At 38.4% G+C, this 21,454-nt stretch overlaps 1 protein-coding gene across 2 annotated transcripts in view; it reads right to left on the bottom strand.

Moving 5' to 3' along the window:
- Positions 1-19,993: 19,993 nt before the first annotated feature.
- The window catches only part of LDLRAD3 (low density lipoprotein receptor class A domain containing 3), a 185,819-nt gene continuing 184,358 nt past the window's right edge, over positions 19,994-21,454 (bottom strand). The window contains exon 6 of one of the 2 annotated variants that reach the window (XM_026664683.2): positions 19,994-21,048. In XM_026664683.2, coding sequence (XP_026520468.1) covers positions 20,796-21,048 — 253 coding nt within the window. In that variant the 3' untranslated portion in view covers positions 19,994-20,795. The remainder of the gene's footprint in view (positions 21,049-21,454) is intronic. The other variant, XM_087951250.1, reaches the window with a different exon arrangement.

The following is a 21,454-nucleotide window of genomic DNA, read 5'->3' as shown; positions in this document are numbered from 1 at the left end:
GAGGAAATAATGAGACTAAAATGGTCCTCATACTAGGATACTTATTTTCCCATACCCAGGTCTTAATAATAGCCTGCATGCATTTGTTTTATCTCTAGCTGTGTGATGAGGTTGCAAATCAGCAACAGCCACTTGCATTTGAATGGAGAGACAGCTGGGAGCAGCTTCTAAAGCAGCTGCAGAAGCCTCTTACAAACAGTCAGAGCCATGCAATGAATGCAATGTTCAAAGGGGAAGGACTTTAATTTTTATAACCATTATTTGTGGGTCGCAGTTGTAGATGGCTCTTTTAGCAGCCGAAGATGTGGCTGCTATAATAATTTGAAAGCAGGCACTTCCAACTCTGTTATTCTATGAGTCTATGACAGGAGTGTCAAACTCGCAATGACACATTGTCGACCCGTGACATATCTCAACTTCCACCACCCCCTTGTTAAACTGGGGGTGGGCATGGCCAGCGTGTGATGCATCTGGCCTGTGGGCTGCAAGTTTGTCATCCCTGGTCTAGGACATCTCCAAAGTCCACACAAGTTGCAGTAGACCTCTTTTGTAGGCCCTCCATAGCCCAAGAGACCACAAAGCCTCTACCTTATGAAGGAATAGGATTTCCAAACTATTGAGCAAAGGGGTAAAAATGAAAATCCAAATTACAACTTAGCACAGATATCAGGTTAATTTAATATCTGTATTACATGCTTAATCTGCTTTCATCCTGGCTAGACTTTAAGCCAGTTTAAGAAAATTCTGTCTAGATTGATATGCTTCAGTAGTAACTTGCCAAGTGTAAAGTCTGTTGTGCCCTCTCAATTTCCTCTACAAAGAAATCAATCTTTTTCCTTTCAATGAGAAAATCTTACTAGACATATGAAAAATTTATATGTACAAAGTTAAAGCATCATAATGCAAATATATACAATCAAGACAATCTGCTTAAAACAAAAATGCTTTCTTACATTTTCTCCTCTTTGGCTCCATAAAGTCTGTCATGAAAACACCTTAGATAGTAGTAGCGTTGACTCCTGGAGACTAGTCCCTGCTGTTTTGTTGGGAATGTAATGGTTATACTATTCGTATGATATGCAGAGCATTACAAATGGGAAACCAGCAGAAATGCTTTTTAATAACCAATTTCCCCCCTGAGCTACTTTATCTTTTCACCCAAGCCACTTTATCAAAGGATTTACAATTTTCATAAAATCTCAGTGGGAAAGGTAGGTAGCCAGAGGGGAAAAAAGAACAATAATGCTACAAAGTACTATGAGAATAATCTTCTGGACAAGAATTAAGTATTATAACCACTGTGCTATTCTAACACTAGTGGCAGAGATTACAGGGCCAAAGGATGTGATCAGTGACTCAGTTGAGGGAAGGCTCCTTTCTCTGTGCATTAGCTGATGAAGGAGCAGGGCCTTAAGAGCCACAGGCGAACCACACATTAACATTTGAATCCGCATTAGTTGGACTATTCCTATTTTAGTGTAGAACAAGAAAACACAGGCAGAAATTGCATTGATGATGGGTTGGCATGTAGCAAAAGGACAATATCATTTGAAGAGTTGTCTGAAACCAGATCAGTGGCATACAAATTTAATAAATAAATAAATAAATAATAAACATAATCTCTATCCTGTAGAAACAGTATCTTATACTCCCAATATGTCAATCTTAAGACAGTGAAAATTCCAGTTCAAACGTATTATTAGGTTCACTGGAGCAATATTTAGTTAGTGTTTGGTCTAACCAAACGCATAGGTGAATAACATTGTGTGGAACGGAAGGAGCATGTATCCTAGACATTCTAAAGGTGGGATACACTTATATGAAGTAAACAAAGCCACTTCTTAAACATTCTTCTTCAATTCTGTTCCAGCAAATGGAGAACTACAAACAGTATATTAGTTCAGCTTTAAAAAATTTAGATTCACTGTGACTAAATTATAACTCAACTAGAAAAAATTATAACCCGACTAGGAAAAAAAAAGTGTTCACTGTGCAATCAAATAAAGCTACAAAAATCCTCCCTTTTTATTGCAGTGTTTTCCATTTAACTTTAAAGTCACCAGTACAAACATTTCTTGCCCTGATGTTATGACAAATGCTAAAAAAAGGGGGCAAGAATGGAAAATTTCTCCATTCCTAATAAAAGCTTGATTCTGACAGGTATTGTCAGCAGTGTTGAAAATACATATAACATACAGGTGAAACTCGAAAAATTAGAATTTTGTGCAAAAGTTCATTTATTTCAGTAATGCAACTTAAAAGGTGAACCTAATATATGAGATAGACTCATGACATGCAAAGCAAGATAGTTCAAGCCATGATTTGTCATAATTGTGATGATTATGGCTTACAGCTCATGAAAACCCCAAATCCACAATCTCAGAAAATTAGAATATTACATGCAATCAATAAAACAAGGATTGTACAGAGAACAATATCGGACCTCTGAAAAGTATAAGCATGCATATGTACTCAGTACTTGGTTTGGGCCCCTTTTGCAGCAATTACTGCCTCAATGCGGTGTGGCATGGAAGCTATTAACCTGTGGCACTGCTGAGGTGTTATGGAAGACCAGGATGCTTCAATAGCAGCCTTCAACTCTTCTGCATTGTTTGGTCTCATGTCTCTCATCTTTCTCTTGGCAATGCCCCATAGATTCTCTATGGGGTGCAGGTCAGGCGAGTTTGCTGGCCAATCAAGCACAGTAATCCCACGGTCATTGAACCAGGTTTTGGTGCTTTTGGCAGTGTGGGCAGGTGCCAAGTCCTGCTGGAAAATAAAGGCAGCATCCCTATAAAACTCGTCTGCAGAAGGAAGCATGAAGTGCTCCAAAATCTCCTGGTAGATGGCTGCATTGACCCCAGACAATGAAGCACAGTGGACCAACACCAGCAGATGACACGGCTCCCCAAATCAACACAGACTGTGGAAACTTCACACTGGACTTCAAGCATCTTGCAGTGCGTGCTTCTCCATTCTTCCTCCAGACTCTGGGTCCTTGGTTTCCAAATGAGATGCAAAGATTGCTTTCATCAGAAACGAAGACTTTGGACCACTGAGCAACAGACCAAGTCTGTTTTTTGTTAGCCCATGTAAGACGCTTCTGACGTTATTGTGAGGAGTGGCTTGACAAGAGGAATATGACATTTGAAGCTCATATCCAGGATCCGTCTCTGTGTGGTGGCTCTTGATGCACTGACTCCAGCCTCAGTCCACTCCTTGTGAAAGTCCCCAACACTTTTGAATGGCCTTTTTCTGACACTCCTCTTCAGGCTGCGGTCATCCCTGCTGCTTGTGCACCTTTTTCTTCCACATTTTCCCTTCCACATAACTTTCTATTAATGTGCTTTGATACAGCACTTTGGGAACATCCAACTTCTTTTGCAATTACCTTTTGAGGCTTTCCCTCCTTATGGAGGGTGTCAATGAAGGTTTTCTGCAGAACTGTCAGGTCAGCAGTCTTTCCCATGATTGTGATTCCTACTGAACCAGACTGAGAGACCATTTAAAGGCTTAGAACCCTTTGCAGGTGTTATGGCTTAATTAGCTGATTAGAGTGGGACACTTTGAGCCTAGAATATTGAACCTGTTCACAATATTCTAATTTTCTGAGATTGTGGATTTGAGGTTTTCATGAACTGTAAGCCATAATCATCTCAATTATGACAAATCACAGCTTGAACTATCTTGCTTTGCATGTTATGAGTCTATCTCATATATTAGGTTCACCTTTTAAGTTGCATTACTGAAATAAATGAACTTTTGCATGATATTCTAATTTTTCAAGTTTCACCTGTATTAGCAACGTGGGAAAAATGGGAAAAAGTCCAAACAGCTTTAGATGACTAAGATACTGTATATGGAAAGTCAGAATTGAGAAAATGGATGCTTCTTCAATTCTTTTGCATAATAATAAGATTTGTTTGTATATTTATTTATTTGGAAATCGATCCTGAATGAAGTGATGCAAAACAAAAAAACAAAACAAAACACCCTTCAAAAGAATCCAGTGAACTATGACAAAATCTTTGTTGATCTTCTGGTAGTGTAGCACAGGTCATAATAAGAAAGTGCTGAAAATTGGCAAGCAATCAGAAAATATTTTTCCATAGTATCATAAAGAATAATAATTAAAAAGGATCCTGTAGGTTTTGTTGAATCTGCTGCTCTGTGTAAGAAATCATGACTAAAGCACCCCAAACAGAATCCACTGTTTTAACATCTCTAGCAAAGACAGTCTTCACACTTCCTAAGAGAGTCCACTCCATCTCTGAGGAGCTCATACACTTAGACATTCTCCCCAAAGACCTACCAAATCTACTTTCTTGTAATTTAAAGCCACCATTTCTTCACTTCTGGAACAACAATATACCAATTATGAAATGATTTTCAAGTTACTTGAACACAATTACCATATTTCTCCATAGCTTGCTTTCTTCAGGCTGTACATATCTAATGATTCTAGCTGTTTCTTGCTCATTTTCCCTCCAATAGGCTTCTTCTCACTTTGATCTCTCTAATTTGGAAACATTCCAGTTTGTTAATGATCTAATGTAGTATTCTATATGTAGTCGGTCCAGTAAGAACAGAGAGAATCAATTATTTCTCCTGCTCCTGAAAGTACACTTCTAATAATGAGCCTATGATTGCATTTGCTTCTTTTTGATGCTGCATTACATTGTTAACTCGAATTCAACCATCAGCTTTGGAAGCCATATTAGCATGAGAAGCTTCCACGTCGTCATGGATCAACTGTGATCCATCAAGGCATCCATTTTTTTTCCTCCTCATATATCCTGCCTAATCATCCTCCACATATAGTCATCTAATATCTTTTATTGTATGTTTTTTCTATCCCCCAAAAATGTTTTGATCCTGTTGAAATTTATCTTTCAGACTAGTGGTTCAGTTTGTCAAATTATTACTGAATCTTGATATTGTCCTTTAAAGTACCTGCTATCTTCTCTACTTTTGTGACATCTGCAAATTTAATAATTGTATTTTATAATTGCTCATCCAAACCATGTGTAAACTAATGGAGAGATATAGAATCCAGACTGGAGTCATGCAGCAATGAAGACTTCCAATTTGATACACTGGATATGATTGTAGAATTAAAAATATATCAACTGGTAGAAATATTTTACCATTTATTCTAGAATCTCATGGCAGACTCACTTGGCTGAACTGAAAAATGCCGTATGTTCATCCCATTCCCATAATAATTTTTACTTGTTGAGGGTGAGAGTGAAGGAGAGGTTGGGCTTGCTTGGTATGACTTGTTCTTTATAAGTCCATGCTAGCTCAAGAATGCAATCCTAAATATTCACACCCTGAATCAATCAATCTTGTATATATCTATATTAATTGAGCAAATCTGCAGTTACTTTTCTCCCTTTTTTAAAATAGGAAGAACATTTCCCTTTTTTCAAACTTCTAATACTATATCTTCTTCTATTATTTCTTAAAGAATACCAAAAGGGGATCTGAGATCATGAGATTCTTCAAGATTCTTGGATGTCATTGCTTTTATCCTGAAGACTTCAGTTTATAAAGGCGATCCCCTACCTTAGGTTATCTCTTCCTCCTTGTTTTAATTGTTATGTCTGGGTCTCTTTAAATGTAGTCCTCCTCTTAGGAGTTAGGGAATTCTGCCCTTTATCCATCATCCATTATCATCTTTCAATTGTCTTGAAGCAATAGACCCACCCTTTCTTTTATTTCCTCCCTTTTAATAATGACATAACCAAGAGTGCCTTTTGATGCTTCTAGTTTCTCTGTGAGCTGCATTCTTTTGTGCCTTACCCCTTCTGACTTCCTTGCTGCAGATGCTAGCTAGTTGCTGGTATGTTTCTTTGCTGATTATACTCCTCTTTCTTTTTCATTATATGCCTAACTACAACTATAACTCTTAGCTTCTTCATAAACTTCTAATGCAGGGGTGTCCAACTCATGTCATCATGGCAGTGTCACATGACGTATCGGGACTTTACCTCCTGGTTCTCATTCAAGCCGGGCATTGGCATGGCCAGCACATGATGGATCCAGCCCATGAGCCAGGAGTTTGACAGCTCTGTTCTAATGCATTCATAATAGTTCCTAAGCTGACCTCCATTTTAATTCTCATCAGAACAGTGCAGTTTTATAGTAATTTTAGTACCTTAGGTCTGATAAATTCCCAACTCTCTTACTTTCCTTTGCCCTGAAGTTTTCTATTATATGATCCTGCTAGGGTTTTTCTAAGCTTGTTGAAGTCTATCTTACTAACTTGTATGAATGTAAACCTCTGCTCCATTTTTCTTTCTGCAGTAGCTTGAAAACAAGGATGAAGGACTTCCACCCTAGGTCTCAACTGTTTTTAATTCTATAACATATAGCTATAGTTAGTACTCATAGGATTTAAAACCAGTCTGCAAGCAAATCTCATTATCACTAACCATAATCTGGCAGGGAGAAAAGAAAAGATTAGAATTGGATGGGTTGCTGATAGTTGCCCATTCTTAAATAGTGATTTTGTCATTGGGCACCTGAATTCATTGAATGTCTGAAACTATTTTAACAACAGCCTTGTGACCTAGTTAGAATTGATCCAATATATTGAATGCCAATTTTTTAAAAAACTCCAGATGGGAGTCAATTGTTGTTATTCGACTTTCATCATCTAAACATGCATCATTTTATCATGGTGGTGGAAAGGCTGCAAGGGATAACACTAGAAAAAAGCAGCCCGTGTTCCTGCCCTAATTAGAAGGTCATCCGTTAGCATAACTGTTGCTATATCCTCATGAGCAATTTGCATTGGACCTGGAATTGATGCTGTTAGGTTACATTCTTTAATGGTAAAAGACAGATGCACAAAGATTAAGCATATGAATTGTCATTACTGAATAAAGGATGCCTCGATCTGCCAAGGGACCACTAATCTAGACAATAGTTAGAATAAGATTTAAGTGAAGAGTACACAGAGTCAAAAAAAAGTAGAGCAGCTTACATCCAGGCATATGTAAATGATTTTTTTTAAAGTAAAGTATTTTTTATTAAACTGGCTGCTTTTTTCTATTTAAAAAAAAATCTCAAGAGGTTCTTTTAAAAATGAGCTGCAATTTTCAACATGAACCTAACAAAAAAATGTCAACAAAAGAGATGAGAGGGAGGAAAGTGTAGAGAAGAACTCTAAATGCTTTATGCTGGTAACTATTTACTGGTGTAAACAGACCAGTTGGCATACAGCCAATATCTACCTTGAATGACAATTATAAAGTGTGTAATTAGCAATGGAGTGTACATAATGGAGAAGGTGCACTCTCAAAACGTTGGAGGCATCTGACAGATGCACTGGTGAATAATGATGAGTCACTTCCCTTGAGGACTTGTCTATTGTAGCAGCTTAGTTTTATTTACAACATCTCAGGGTTTTGAAATAACTGCACCCCAATTGGTGTACCAAACAGTTCTATAAAGTGTCTTTAAATTACATGCGATAATTCCTATAATTATAATTCCAATGAAGAAACCATGGTTAAGCAACATGTAGAAATAATTTTTTCCTGCTGTTTGGCAGGACAGATTGTTCTGGAAAGAGACAGATTACTAAATAGAAGCTGGAGGGCCATTTCTAAATAGAGTCTGTAAAGAGGGATGGGGAGGAGAGGGAGAGGGGAAAAAAACCATGCACACATCTTTTAGGGCAAAAACAATTGTCCAGTCTACCCTGAATTAAGGGATATTACAGGGTCGTAAAAAGGAAGTTTTAAGTGACACAGACACAAACAAGCCTTGAAAGAGAACCATAGAATGGATAGGATTATTTAGGCCATTGGCTCATTGCCAGAAACTAAGCATCCCTGATAGAAGCTGTCTAGCCTTTGCTTGAACACAAACAATTGAAAGGACCTCACCACCTATCTTGGAATTGGTTCCACTGTCAATCTGCTCTGTTACAAAGCATTCCCCGCCCCCCAACAATTGGAATCTGCCTTTTTCTAACATATCTTCATCATTCTGTATCTTTACTCATGAAGGATAGAAAGCATAGATCTTGATCTTGCAGGTATTTGAAGAATGCTATCGTATCTCCTGTCAGTCTTTTCTAGACTAAACATGCCTAGCTCCTTCAAACTGTAGGAGTTAGTTTCTAGTCCTTGTTTAACTTTTTTTTTTTGAAGCTGCTCCACTTTCTCTGAATACTTCCTCAAGTATGAAGCCCAAAACTGGATATAAAGTAGGATCTAACCAGTATAGAATAAAGTTTTCCTTCTCATTATTTGGAAACTATTTCTGAAAGTGCAGCTTAAGATAGCATTTTCCCCCTTTTTCTTTTTGCAGCCTCTTCACACTGCTGATTCATTTAGCTTGCATTCAATTACTATTTCAAGATTAGAATACAATGACTAAGTCAGTTATTCCTTATTTTATACCTGTGAGTTTGGTTTTGTATTTTATAAGTAGATAAATTTGAATGTATCTTCATTAAGTATCATATAATTTTCAGCCTTTTCTATTGTCAGACTTCTGCCAGACTTGGCAATAAATCTTGATTCTCCAGATACTTAACTCCATATTCAGAGCCTTGCTTATAGCACAAGATTATAGATACTATATGGCTAAACAAATACTTTTGTTGCAAATAAATTATATATAAGCAGTTCTGCCTCTTGCAAAACACAAAATTATTTTTTTATATTTTTTTATTTATTTGATTTGTCAATTGCTTACAAGATAATAGGTATAAGTATATACATAGTTATGAATACATGAAATGGGTACATATAAGAAAAATAAAAGAAACAATAGGACAGGGATGGTAGGCACGTTGGTGCGCTTATGCACGCCCCCTACAGACCTCTTAGGAAAGGGGTGAGGTCAATAGTAGACAGTCTAAGGTTAAAGTTTTGGGGGTTTGGGGAAGAAACCACAGAGTCAGGTAGAGTATTCCAGACATTGACCACTCTGTTGCTGAAGTCGTATTTCCTGCAATCAAGTTTGGTGCGGTTAACCTTGAGATTGTATCTATTGTGTGCTCTTGTGTTGTTATGGTTGAAGCTGAAGTATTCATTGACAGGTAGGACATTGCAATGTATGATTTTATATACCATACTTAGAGCAGACCAAAGACGGCGTAATTCAAGGTTTTCTAGGTCTAGAATTTCAAGTCTGGTGGCATAAGGTATTCTACAATGAGTAGAGGAGTGGAGAACTCTTCTTGTGAAATATTTCTGGACTTTCTCAACTGTGCTACTATCAGATACGTAATGTGGGTTCCAGACTGATGAGCTGTATTCGAGTATTGGTCTAGCAAATGTTTTGTATGCTCTAGTTAGTAGTGTGATTTCCCAGAGAAAAAGCTATGTAGGATTAGGTTAACAACTCTTAATGCCTTTTTGGCTATGTAGTTACAGTGGGCTCTAGCACTTAGATCATTAGAGATGAGTACTCCAAGGTCCCTGACAGACTATGGATCATCAACAAGATCTTGACTATTCAGCTTGTATCTTATTTTCTGATATATTTTTTTTGCCAATATGTAAGACAGAGCATTTATTTGTTGAGATTTGAAGTTGCCATTTGTTTGACCATTCTGATACATAGTCAAGATCTTTTTGAAGGGTAGCAGTATTGTCTGTGGTATTGACCAGCTTTACATCATCAGCGAAAAGAACACAGTTGCTCTTAATATGATCAGAGGTCATTTATGTAGAGTATGAAGAGAGTTGGTCCTAGAACACTGCCTTGGGGGACACCACTATTGACAGGTACAGAATTTGATAGGACACTTCCAATTTTGACCATTTGTTGTCTATTTGACAGGAATGCTTCTATCCAGCTATGCAGTTGTCCAGAGATACCATAAGATTTTAGTTTTAGGAGTAGTTTGTCGTGTACCACTGAATCAAAGGCTTCCATCCAGTCCAATAGATAGAGATGGTTTTAGATCGCATAGTGCTTTTTCAACATTGTCTTCTGTAAAATCAATATGTATTAGATCATTGTAGTTGTCTGTGGTTTGGCTAGGAAATACTGGGCATGATCCATTGCTGTTTACAAATACTGAGCCGAAGAATGTGTTAAAGATGTTGGCTTTAATGGTGTCGTTGTTGCAGTCTTTACCATTCGGTCCTATCAGGGGTGGGATGGACCTTGAGTCTTTTAGTTTGTTGTTTACAAAATTGTAAAAAGCGCGGGTGGAATTTGTGCATAGAAGATTTTCCTCTTGTTTAATGTGATAATTGGTGCATTCAGTCTTTATCTGGTGGCATAAATTTTTGTATTGGATTTTGAAATTGGCAACGTGACCAGATTTGTTTTTCTGCCAGAGTGATCTCTTTTTGGATTGAAGTTTCCTTATTGTTACGGGTAATCTGTTTTTTTTTTTGTTCTGGGAGTTGTTGTTGGTACATATAGTTTGATGACTCTTTTGACTTCAAGTAAAAATATGTTGTAATGGTCTTCAACAGTATTGCATCCAGTGAATAGAGATTGCCAATCAAGGGATGAGAGATCGTTGTCTATAAGATCATAGTTGCCTTTTTTGAAGTTATAATTGGGGATTACATCATTGTGATGATTTTTGTGTGGGCGTATGTTGAGACAAAAGTCAATCATATTGTGGTCACTGCTGGAAAAGGGTTCTTTAGTTTGTATTCCATAAATTAAATTCAAACTATTGCAGAAGATGAGATCGAGGCAGTTGTTTAGTCTGGTGTTGTTGGTTACTAGTTGTTCCAGTCCCAGATTGGTAACAGCATTGTAGAAGGTTGCGTGTATGGGTTCAGTTGTACATTTATTTAGGGTCCAATCAATATGAGGTAGATTGAAGTCGCCAAGAAAGATAAAAGCATGTGGGCAGGATGCTGCCCATGTTAGTAGTGTATTTAGCTTGTTTACATGTTTGATGTCATAATCAGGTGCTCTGTAACATAGTAAGAATCGAAATGTGATATTTAAGGATAGTTCACAGATGATGGTCTCAGGAAGAGCAAGCTCCTGGGTAACTTGGATGTTTTTTAGATGTAAGGACTTTTTATAGAAGATAGCAACACCATCTCCTCTATGAATTTCACTATCTGATTGGTAAACATGATAGTCTCTTACTGTGGTAATGGAGTCAGGGAGAGATGCATTGAGCCATGTTTCACAGACAAATATGATGTTGAATTTAGCCATATTTAGTAAGAGGACAAATTCAGGTATTTTATTCGCAAGGCTTCTTGCATTGAGTAGCTTGCATTTAAGGCCAGCAGTAGTTGGAATTGAGGTAGTTAGGGGCGTGCGTGCCTAGTCTTGGGTGATGGTGGATTGGTTGAGGTAGGGTTGTGGTTGAAGGTTAAAGCTGATTTGCAGGTTGTGTGACTTACTTTTGATACAGTCAGCATGGTAGTCAATGTACAGGTCCTTCTCTCCATTGTCTAGACGTTTTTTGAGTTCAGTGCGGAGTACACGGGAGTGGGCACATTGCTGTATGGTTAGGTCAGGGTGACAACGGAGGTTCTTATGGTTGGTGTTGGTTTTGGCGAGTTAATTTATAGTGTAAATGAATTTATGTTTGCTTGATTCATTTTTGCAAATGACCCTGCAGAAGCGTGGGGCCACAGAGCCGTCTCTGTTTTTGAGCTCTCGGCCAATGTGGGAAATGTCAAGTATTTCATCAGGGGAGATGGTTGATGCTTGATAATCACTGATGATGTTTCGGACAGTTGTGATGTCATCATTATCATTGATGTCCTCTAGACCAAATAAGATGGCATTTGGACGTTTCCGTTCACGCTCAACAACTTCTCTGATGAGGATTGGGATATCATTAATTGTCTGGCTTATGTTTTTTTGTGGATTGGGTTGTGGTTGTTGGGTAGAGATGTGGTTTGTAGCTATTGGATGTTCAGGTTTTTGCATTGTGTCTTTTTTTTCAAGGTTGGATACTCTTTCTTTTAAGGCATCCAGGGATGCTACTATGGTGTCAAGGGATGTTATTCGTGTTTCAGTGGTATCAACTCTTTCCAACAGATCCAGTTTGGGTCTGCATGATTTGCAGAGATATGGAAACTCATTGGATGATTCTAGGTATTGAATCATTTGTTCGGGTAATCCCAAACAGTCATGATGAGCGTATTTGTTACATAGAGAATTGGACCCATTTGATGGAGTTTTCATTATCCTTTAGAGTTTTGTAGCATTTAAGGCATGTGCAGGAGTATTATGGTTCATTGGTGGGGATTACTTTCTCTTTAGGTTGTGGTTTGGCATTGGATTTTTTTCTTGGCATGGTAGGTTTGTTAAGATGGTACGTTGATTAAATTAATTAATGGAACAATTTTGGGTAATCAATATAGCCAATATCACACCAATCAATCAATTGCAGTAATCTCTCTAGTCAAATAATTTTCCTAAGCAACAATTAGTCTAATCAATTAATTACACTAATTGCTAATCAATTAATTACACTAATCATTAATCACACTGTTCAATTAAATTCACTAAATCACTGATTTTATTAATCAATTAAATTACATGACTCTTGATCTTTTAAACTAATCAGTAATCACACTATTTGCACTAAACACTCTAATCACACTAATCAATTAAAACAATAAATCAATTAAACCATTAATGAAATATTTTATAGAAATTGATTATCTAATCATTGATATAGGTGATGAGGTAGAAAAGTTGTAAGTTTTGAGGTAATGAATTAATCAGTGTTTGATTAAAGTAATGAGTTAGTATTGAGAGTCTGCAAGGAAAGGGTTAATTGTTTTACTGGCAGCTGTGATTTACTGGGTGGGAGGAATTTATTGCTCTGATTGCTGCTGCTATTACCCTGTAAACAATAGGCTGTAACAAGATGTTCAAAGCATGCTGGATTTTTGAAAGAGAGCAACTCACTGAATTAAAACACTTTAACTACAATCAATATGTCTCTGAATAAGATTGTTTTCCAATAGTTTCCTAAAGTTCTTCAAGTTGAGTAGTAGTAAAAATACAGTCCAGAAATTTGGGTTAACCAATCTAATCTGTCCTTTACTTTTAAAGTTACTTCTAGTTGCAATATCTTTTTTTAAAACTAAATCTGACAGTCACTCCAGATCGTTAATCGCAGCTATTTTCCTCCTTTGAGTCCCACTTTCCAAGGAAAATTCCACTGCAGAAATTGGAGTGATTCTTACCAAGACTAAGCACGCTGTTACAAGATCTTTCCTTTCTTTTTCACTTCTGTCTCAGCTGCTTCCTGGCTTCAATTTAGCCATGCTGGCAGTTCTCTTTTTAGTTCAGATGGAGGGGTTTTCTTCGGGTCAGTCGAGGAGACTCTCCTCTCCTCGCGACCACCGAAGCATTCCTCTGCCTTTACCACCTGTCCAGGGTGACTTTCGGCTCCTAAGAGCCTCAGGGCTTTCTCTTCCCTCCTTGTTTCTCCCTGCCAGCTGTCCGATGTGGCTCTGGGGAAACTGTGTGGGGGATATTAATGGAAACACGTTGTCTGGCATGGAAGATACTTCAATCAGCTGTGTGAGGGATTTAAATGAAGGTACGTTGTTTGCACTCCATTGGCTCCAAGTGATCCAGTTCAAGAGCTCCACCAGTGTGGTTAATAGGGCTCGATGGAAAGAGCTTCACTTCTCTGGGGAAGGAGAGGAGGGCTCCGGATCAGTTAGCAGGAGCTCTGCCAGCATTATTAGGGCTCTACGGCTTCAGAATCTAGCGTTTTTGGGCTTGTTTTTTGGGCTCTGATTTACTCTCGGTTACTGGTGCAGGCGGCAGCTTTAAAAGTGATTTCTGGTGCAAGTGGTGGCTTTATAGGGAGATAGTGCTCCACGAGCGAGAGCCTCACCTTCCTAGTTGGTCGCCGCCATTTGCTGAGAGTGTGTTCTGTTCAGGTGGGGGCTTGGTTGTGCTCAGGTTAGGTTTAGTTGCCGGGGGATTTGATCTGGTGAGCTGTGATCCTGTTGTTTGGCTTTGCATTCGTGGTCATGCCACATCTTCATGGTGGGCGTCCGTTCGCTTCATGTATGGGTCGGAGGGGTTTGAAGCGGGTAGTGATGCAGCTGCGGTACAGCTTCTAGTCCATGGTCGTGTCTCATCATCTGTGTGGGTGTGAGTCTGCTGTCTACGTGGAAGTGTGGTGGTAGCATCTTGTGTGGCCCTCGTGGGTGTGGGTCTGGTGTCATTCTTCATGTTAGGTACTCATCTGTTCATGAGGGCGGGTTTCCAAATGGCTGGTAGGCGGGAGATGTCATCTCGTTTATTCATGCTGTGTGGACGTTTTTCTATCTCTATGGCTTCTCCGATTATTCTGTTGTTGAAGTGTTCAGTTTTGGCGATAGTTCTGGTATTTTTAAAGTCAATCTCATGTCCTGTGGCTTTGCGGTGTTGGACCAGGGAAGAGGTCGGTTCTTCTTTTTTGATTTGAGTTCTTGTGTTCTTCAATGCGTGCACTTATTCTTCTGTTAGTTTGTCCGATGTATGTGGTGGGGCAGGCAGTGCAAGGGATTTTGCATACTCCTTGGTTTTCTAACTCGATTTTGTCTTTAGGGTTTCTTAGGATGGTGGATATTTTTCTGTTTGTGCAGAAAAACCACACTTCCACGTAGAAAGCAGGCTCACACCCACACAGAAGATGAGACACGACCACGGACCAGAAGCCGCACTGCAGCTGCATCACTACCCGCTTCAAACCCCTCCGACCCATACATGAAGCGAACTGACGCCCACCATGAAGATGCGCCACGACCATGAATGCGAAGCCAAACAGCAGGATCACAGCTCACCAGCTCAAATCCCCCAGCAACTAAGACTAACCTGAGCACAACCAAGCCCCCACCTGAACAGAACACACCCCTCAACCAATCAGAACACAACCAAACCCCCAACCAATGAGAACACCCCCCCACCCAATCAGAACACAGCCAAGCCCCCACCCAATCAAGTCACACCCCCACTAGAAGTTAAAAGGAAGAAGCAGCTGCAAGCTCACATTACTCTGAGAAGCACAAGCCGAAGACACAAGCCTAAAGATGATGAATGAGACTTCATCGAAACATTGCCTAGATACTTCCAATTTTACGCGGGAGAAAACCCGAATAACCAAAGATACACACACACACACACACACACACACACATATACCTCAGAAAACATATATATATATATATATATATATATATATAATTTGTTTTCGTAGATTTTCACGTGTTACAGGTATGTAGGTCTTTTCCCATGTAAGATTAAGAGTATCTTGGAGAAGTTTCGGCGAGGTCCCACTCGCCATCCTCAGGCTGGTGCTTTCGGCTTCGTGCCAGTGCAAGCAGATAAACGTCGCCAAGATACTCTTAATCTTACACGGGAAAAGACCCAAACACACCTAGACACACACACACACACACACACATATATGTATATATATGTAAAGCTGGATCTCCTTTTAAGTGATGGGAAAGGCTGGGAGGAAAAGTCTAGTTTAAACTTAAATGAATACAAGAAGCTGAAACCCATATTCTCAGAGAGCAAACAATGATGTATTTGTTCTCTTAGATTTAGAAGGTCGCCTGACTCTAAAATATCTCTGGGTGGATTATATAATTTAAAAGAAAAACAAGAAAAAGACATATATATCCAGACAAAAGCATCAGTATATTACTACAGAAAATCTGCCAGGGACAAAACAAACAGCAACCTTAGACCTGGGAGTAAAGCCAAATTTTGGAAGATTTTTTTTTAAAAAATGTAAATTGGGAGTCATTCACCTTTCTGCAACCTAGAAGTCATACTTCTGGGGTCCTAACTAGATGATATTGTTTAACTGAGGGAACTCAAGAGTGCCCTATCTCTCCCCTCGATAGGCAGAAACCATTGGAGACAGATGGTCCTCAAATAACTATGTCATGAAAAGCTTTATAGGTGACAAACTGGATTTTGAATTGTACCCAGAAATCAACCAGAAGATTCTAAAGGTGCACATAGCATCAGATAGGTAACTGCTCCCCCAACCAAAGCCAAAGATTAAACATTCTGACATCTATGGAGTCTGAACAGCTATACTCATTTGTTCTTGGCAGGATAGAGCCTTAGGATGTTCCTCCCCATCTAGACCTGAATAGCCTCAGGACATTGACATCATCAATTGAATGGCTTGGGTCTGAGATGTACAATGAGATATTGTCTGCATATTGATGATACTGTGCCCCAAATTAATGGATGACCTAAGTGATTTCAGTTAGGTATTAAACAGAAGAGGTGAAAAGGTTGAGCCCTGAGGCATCCTACAAGTGAGGGACAATGGGAATAACCTCAATATTCAACCAACCTCACAGAAGTCTTCTTGGGGGGAAAATAGGAGGCAAGAGTATTATGCATGTTTGCTGTTTTCAATTGGCAATATACAGCAGGGTTCCCCAACCTCCGGGCCATGCCTCAAAACTGGCCTGAGGCCCATTTGGAACTGGGCCACACAAGCAGCAGGCTCTCTCAGCAAAGCTCCATTTGTGCAAGTGGCAAGCACATATAGGCTTTCCTCAACAGGCCATTGTTAAATCAACTCTTTTGCATAGTAAACATCCTATCTAATTTTCAAAGAAGCTATAATAATAATCTTGCTAATCTAATTGTGCTCTACCTCCTCTGCCTTCTTATATTTCTGTGAATTAGGGAGGTGTTTGTGCTGCATCTGCACATTTTATCTGTTCTGGACTTAAGATATGTTTCACCTTTTGTTGCTTTACATATCTCCATCCAGATTAATTTCTTAATCTCTACACCAAATGGCAAATTGAAGTCTTCAAGACTAACAGTTTGGGACCTGCTAAACCAGTGATGGGATTCAAATTTTTTTTACTACCGGTTCTGTGGGCGTGGCTTGGTGGGTGTGGCAGGGGAAGGATACTGTAAAATCTCCAATCAGAGGTGGTATTTGCTGGTTTTCCGAACTACTCAAAATTTCCGCTACTGGTTCTCAGAACTGATCAGAACCTGCTGAATATCACCTCTGTGCTAAACTATCCCAGAAACAGAATTCAACAGCTCAAGCAGAGATGATACCTTGGGGTAAACAGTGTGATATAGCAGCAAGAATCCCACCTGTTTCCTAAGGCCCACATTCAACCGAGGAGTTCTACTTCTTGTTATCTGTAGAACACTCCCTCTGAGACCCTGCAATGACTATGCAATGAGAATAGCTGTTGCCCATCACCTATCCCTTGAAGTTCCAATTGATACAAAATCTAAAACCTGAGTAGACTATTTATAAAGGGGGAGTCTACCTGAGCCTATCCACTTTTCAGTTATATATGCCAGATTGGTTCTCTCATTTGCAATAAGATCATGAATGAGAATGGATTTATTACAAACTGATCTGACATCCACAAGCAACAGCTGAAGCCCAGGGCTGCCACAATCTGTTTCCTGGAATACATACCAAGAGCCAAATATGAGGATCTTTAACTTGTCATCTCCTAGTGCAGCTGGCCCTGATGCCCATCATACCTACCTCCTGGCTTTCAAAAAGAGACCGGACAACCATTTGGTTGAAATGGTATAGGGTCTCCTGCTCGAGAGGGGGTTGGATTAGAAGACCTCTGAGGTTCCTTCCAACGCTATTATTTTATGTTCTATGTCCATCACGTTCTCCATGGTATTGTCTGCCTCCCCTTCCTCCTGATTCCCTCCTGTTTCCCAGTTGCCATATATTGGTTAATTGCAGATTTTGTCTGCTTCAGTATTTCTTAATCTATTTTACTTCACAAATAATACAGGTCTATTAGCATTCACTGACAGTAGGTCAAACCTCTACCCTACATTCAAGACAACTATATATTATAAGCAACATTTATTTTCCTTTCAAATGGCATGCTGTGCTATATAATTACCCAGTATTCTTTCAGTGCTCTGCTTATGTTCAGGATCATATATTTTACTAAGAAGGTCTCTTGATTATTTCAAGCTTCTAAGAGGAAATGAAAAGATACATTTAGAAAAAGGGATTTATTTTAAGAGTCCAAATCCAAGTATTTCAATAGAAATATACATATATACAGTTTAAAGGCATTGTACTTATTGTAGAAAGGACAATGATTTGAATGAACACAAACTTAATGTAATAAAACAGTACCTCAGGGTCACACGAAACATTACTTTAAATGTATAAGTAACTGCTATGCCTTTTACTAAAAAAACAACATTATGTACTTCTGTCCAAATAAAATTCCCTCAAAAGAAACAAAAAAATATCTGTAATGTTTGTTGTTAATTCAATGTCAGTTTAGACCAGATGGCTTGGGCTTGAAATTTGCATTGATGAATTAACAAATCACAGGAGCTGGATTGGATACAGAGGTGGACAATGAGTTCAATCTTCCCAATAATGACTAGAAGTTCTATACTTAAGTTTGGGTAAAAACAAACAAACAGAAATCGTCTTGCTGTCATGCTTTTAAAACCATTGGATTCTTATTTCAATCTAATATTTTAGAATTATACGAATAACTCTCAAACACTAATAATTCTAAAAACTGATTCACACCATTCCAAAATGCACCAACGTTAAAGATAAAGCATGTTGTATGCAAGAGAGGTGCATGTTTGTAAATATACAGGAAGAAGTGTGGTATCTATCTCCACTTCATACTTACAATATAAATAATGAAGTATATGTAGCAAATAAGCAAGCTATGTAAGGAATGAATCAGTTCTATGATTCCTCAACAAGGAAATACTACCATGAACTGGCACCATTTTTTATAAAAAGTTTCAGTCTCATAGTATGAAAGATATTCCCCAATAAGTTTAATAAGCTCTACAAACTGATATATGAATTCCAAGGCACTCAGAATCTCTCTCAAAGGTACATACACGCAGAGAGGAAATGGAACATTTGTAATCTTCTCTTTTACAATGAGAAACCCAAAGCATGCCCAGACTAAATTTATTTTCCAGACAATCAGAAAACTGCATTTTGACACATAAAACTGCCTAAAGTTCCTTCATCTCTCTCTCTCTCTCTCTCTCTGTGTGTGTGTGTGTATGTGTGTGTGTGTGTGTGTGTGTGTGTGAGAGAGAGAGAGAGAGAGAGAGAGAGAGAGGAGAGAGAGAAATATGAATAACCATATACAAAACTGAGATACATCTGTCGAAATAGGTATCCAAATAAGCCACCAAATTGTTACATTACATTTATGCAAGATAGAATGCTAAAATCTGCTTCACACAACCCCTAAGATACACATATTAATTATAAAAGAATACAAGGTATTTGATTCTTCACTATAAGGAAGAAAGCTGAAACCACGCACATTGTGATAGACAGATGAATATGAGAGCCTTGTACAATCAGGCTGTTGATATATTCTGTTGTACAATCAGAATATGTTGTCTCATATTCTGGATCACAGAACAGAACGATTTGGGAATCTCAAACCAGGACCGGAAGGAGATAGCCTCCAGTATCGCACAGTGACTATGATTCAGGGAGAAAGCAAAGGGCCATAAATAAGGGTAGACCTTGGTAGCCTGATCTTCCATGAACTTGTCCAGTCCTCTTTAAAGCCATCCAAATTGCTGCCATTACTCATTGTTGTCAGCAAATTCCATAGATCAAATAACCTGCTGTATAAGAGAGTAATTCATTCTGACGATCCTAAATTGCTCTACATTTTGTGTCAATGGATGATCTCAAGTTCTAACATGGAGAAAGGGAGAAAACTTCTCTTCGATCACTTACCTATATTGTGAATGATTTTGTGGACTTCTATTCTGTTTCCTTTACCCTCCTTCATTTCAAGCTATAGTTTCTTCTTGCTGGGAAGCAATTCCACTCCCAAATCATTTCTATTGTCCATTTTGTACCTTTTATAGCTCTGTATTGGTTTCATATGTTGGGTGAGCAGAACCACAAACAATACTCTAAGTGTAACCACAACATGGATATACAGCATATAAGGACATTAGTATCAACAATTCTATGTCAATTCCCTTTCTAATGATTCCAAAGACAGAATTCCTTTTCATTTAATTTTCTTTTGTAACAGCAGCTGCATACCTAGTTGGTATCTTCACTGAACCACCCACCATGACTCTAAGATTTGTCTCCTAGTCAGTAGTGTCAGCTCAAATTCCATTAATGTTTAGGTGGCTTAAAATCCTTTTAACCCTGTCCATCAAAAAATATATTATTTTTTCTTACTGAAGTAATAATAGTTTACTCCATAGCAGAGCTTGTGATTTAAACACAACATAGGTCAAACTGTACAGATGATATTTCCGATGACCCTTCAGAATTTTATTTTTCTATTGAAAGAAGTGGACTTCCAGATGCCATCAGCAATACAGTTCAATACTTGCATGAATGCAAGTCTCATTTACTATTATTTTTATATACATTCTTACAATCATAAATAAGAATTTTTTTAAAAAGCAATAAAGTTCATTTGAAACACAGGCATGTCTTGAGACACGTGTGTATGTACATAAGTTTGATTTCAGTACATGAATTCTAGTAAATACCCGATATGCTTTAACAGCATGTTATGACAGAGAGGAAGTGACAATGAACTGTTGTTCTCAAGTGCTTCAACCTTCATAATTCAGTAGTTAAATCTAGCATGACTGAGGCCACTGGCACCTTTTCTTGCTCATTCTCCCTTGAAACGATTGAGGGAAGTTGTTTAATGGCAATGCATATAGCTCTTGTTCCTTTCACAAAAACACTTGCAATCATCGAGTAGAAAAAGGCCAAAAGATTTGGGACTTCTTAATCTCAGTACAAGTTCAAGCAGACATCCATAAAAATGTGCATAAATAATTGTTTACAGTTTTCAGACAGAAACTGAATTGATCAGAGAGTCACTTTGCTCGGCTGTAATTTCACACAGTGTACTGTGATGTCCCATATTGGTAAAAAGGTTTCTTGATGGACTGCTTTCCAAAATGTCTGGACCTCTGGCCTCTGAAGCATCTGTGCTTACCACACTTCCAGTTCGAGAACGATATGGAGGAAGATCTAAGTGATTCCGGGATCCTGTTTCTGAGTAATATGGAGGCGGAGGAAGATCAAACCAGGGGGGTCTGCTGCAAAGTATAAATTAGATGTCAAGTTACCAGATGTATGAAATAAAAAAGCATCTGAATTTTGCTTCATCGAGTTATAAAGGCACAAATCTTGACTCTTGATAATGTATCTTTTCTTTTATGTATACTGAAAGCATATATACCAAGCCAAATTCTTTGTATGTCCAATCACATTTAGCCAATAAAGAATTCTTATTCTCCCTCCCTCCCTCCCTCCCTCCCTCCCTCTCATCTATCTATCTATCTATCTATCTATCTATCTATCTATCTATCTATCTATCTATCTATCTATCTATCTATCTATCTATCTAAATGGACCACTCATTTCACTTACATTCCCCATCATCCCATTTGTGTAATCCAGAAGGCCAGAATGAAAATGAGATTATTTTACCCCTCAAACCTT

The sequence above is a fragment of the Notechis scutatus genome, chromosome 1, assembly GCF_049901735.1.
Source record: "Notechis scutatus isolate UNSWTSFEM ecotype Mainland chromosome 1, rNotScu1.2, whole genome shotgun sequence".
NCBI classification, from domain to species: Eukaryota; Metazoa; Chordata; class Lepidosauria; order Squamata; family Elapidae; genus Notechis; species Notechis scutatus.
Note: the sequence above shows the minus strand (reverse complement) of the source record. Positions and strands in the feature narration are given on the sequence as shown.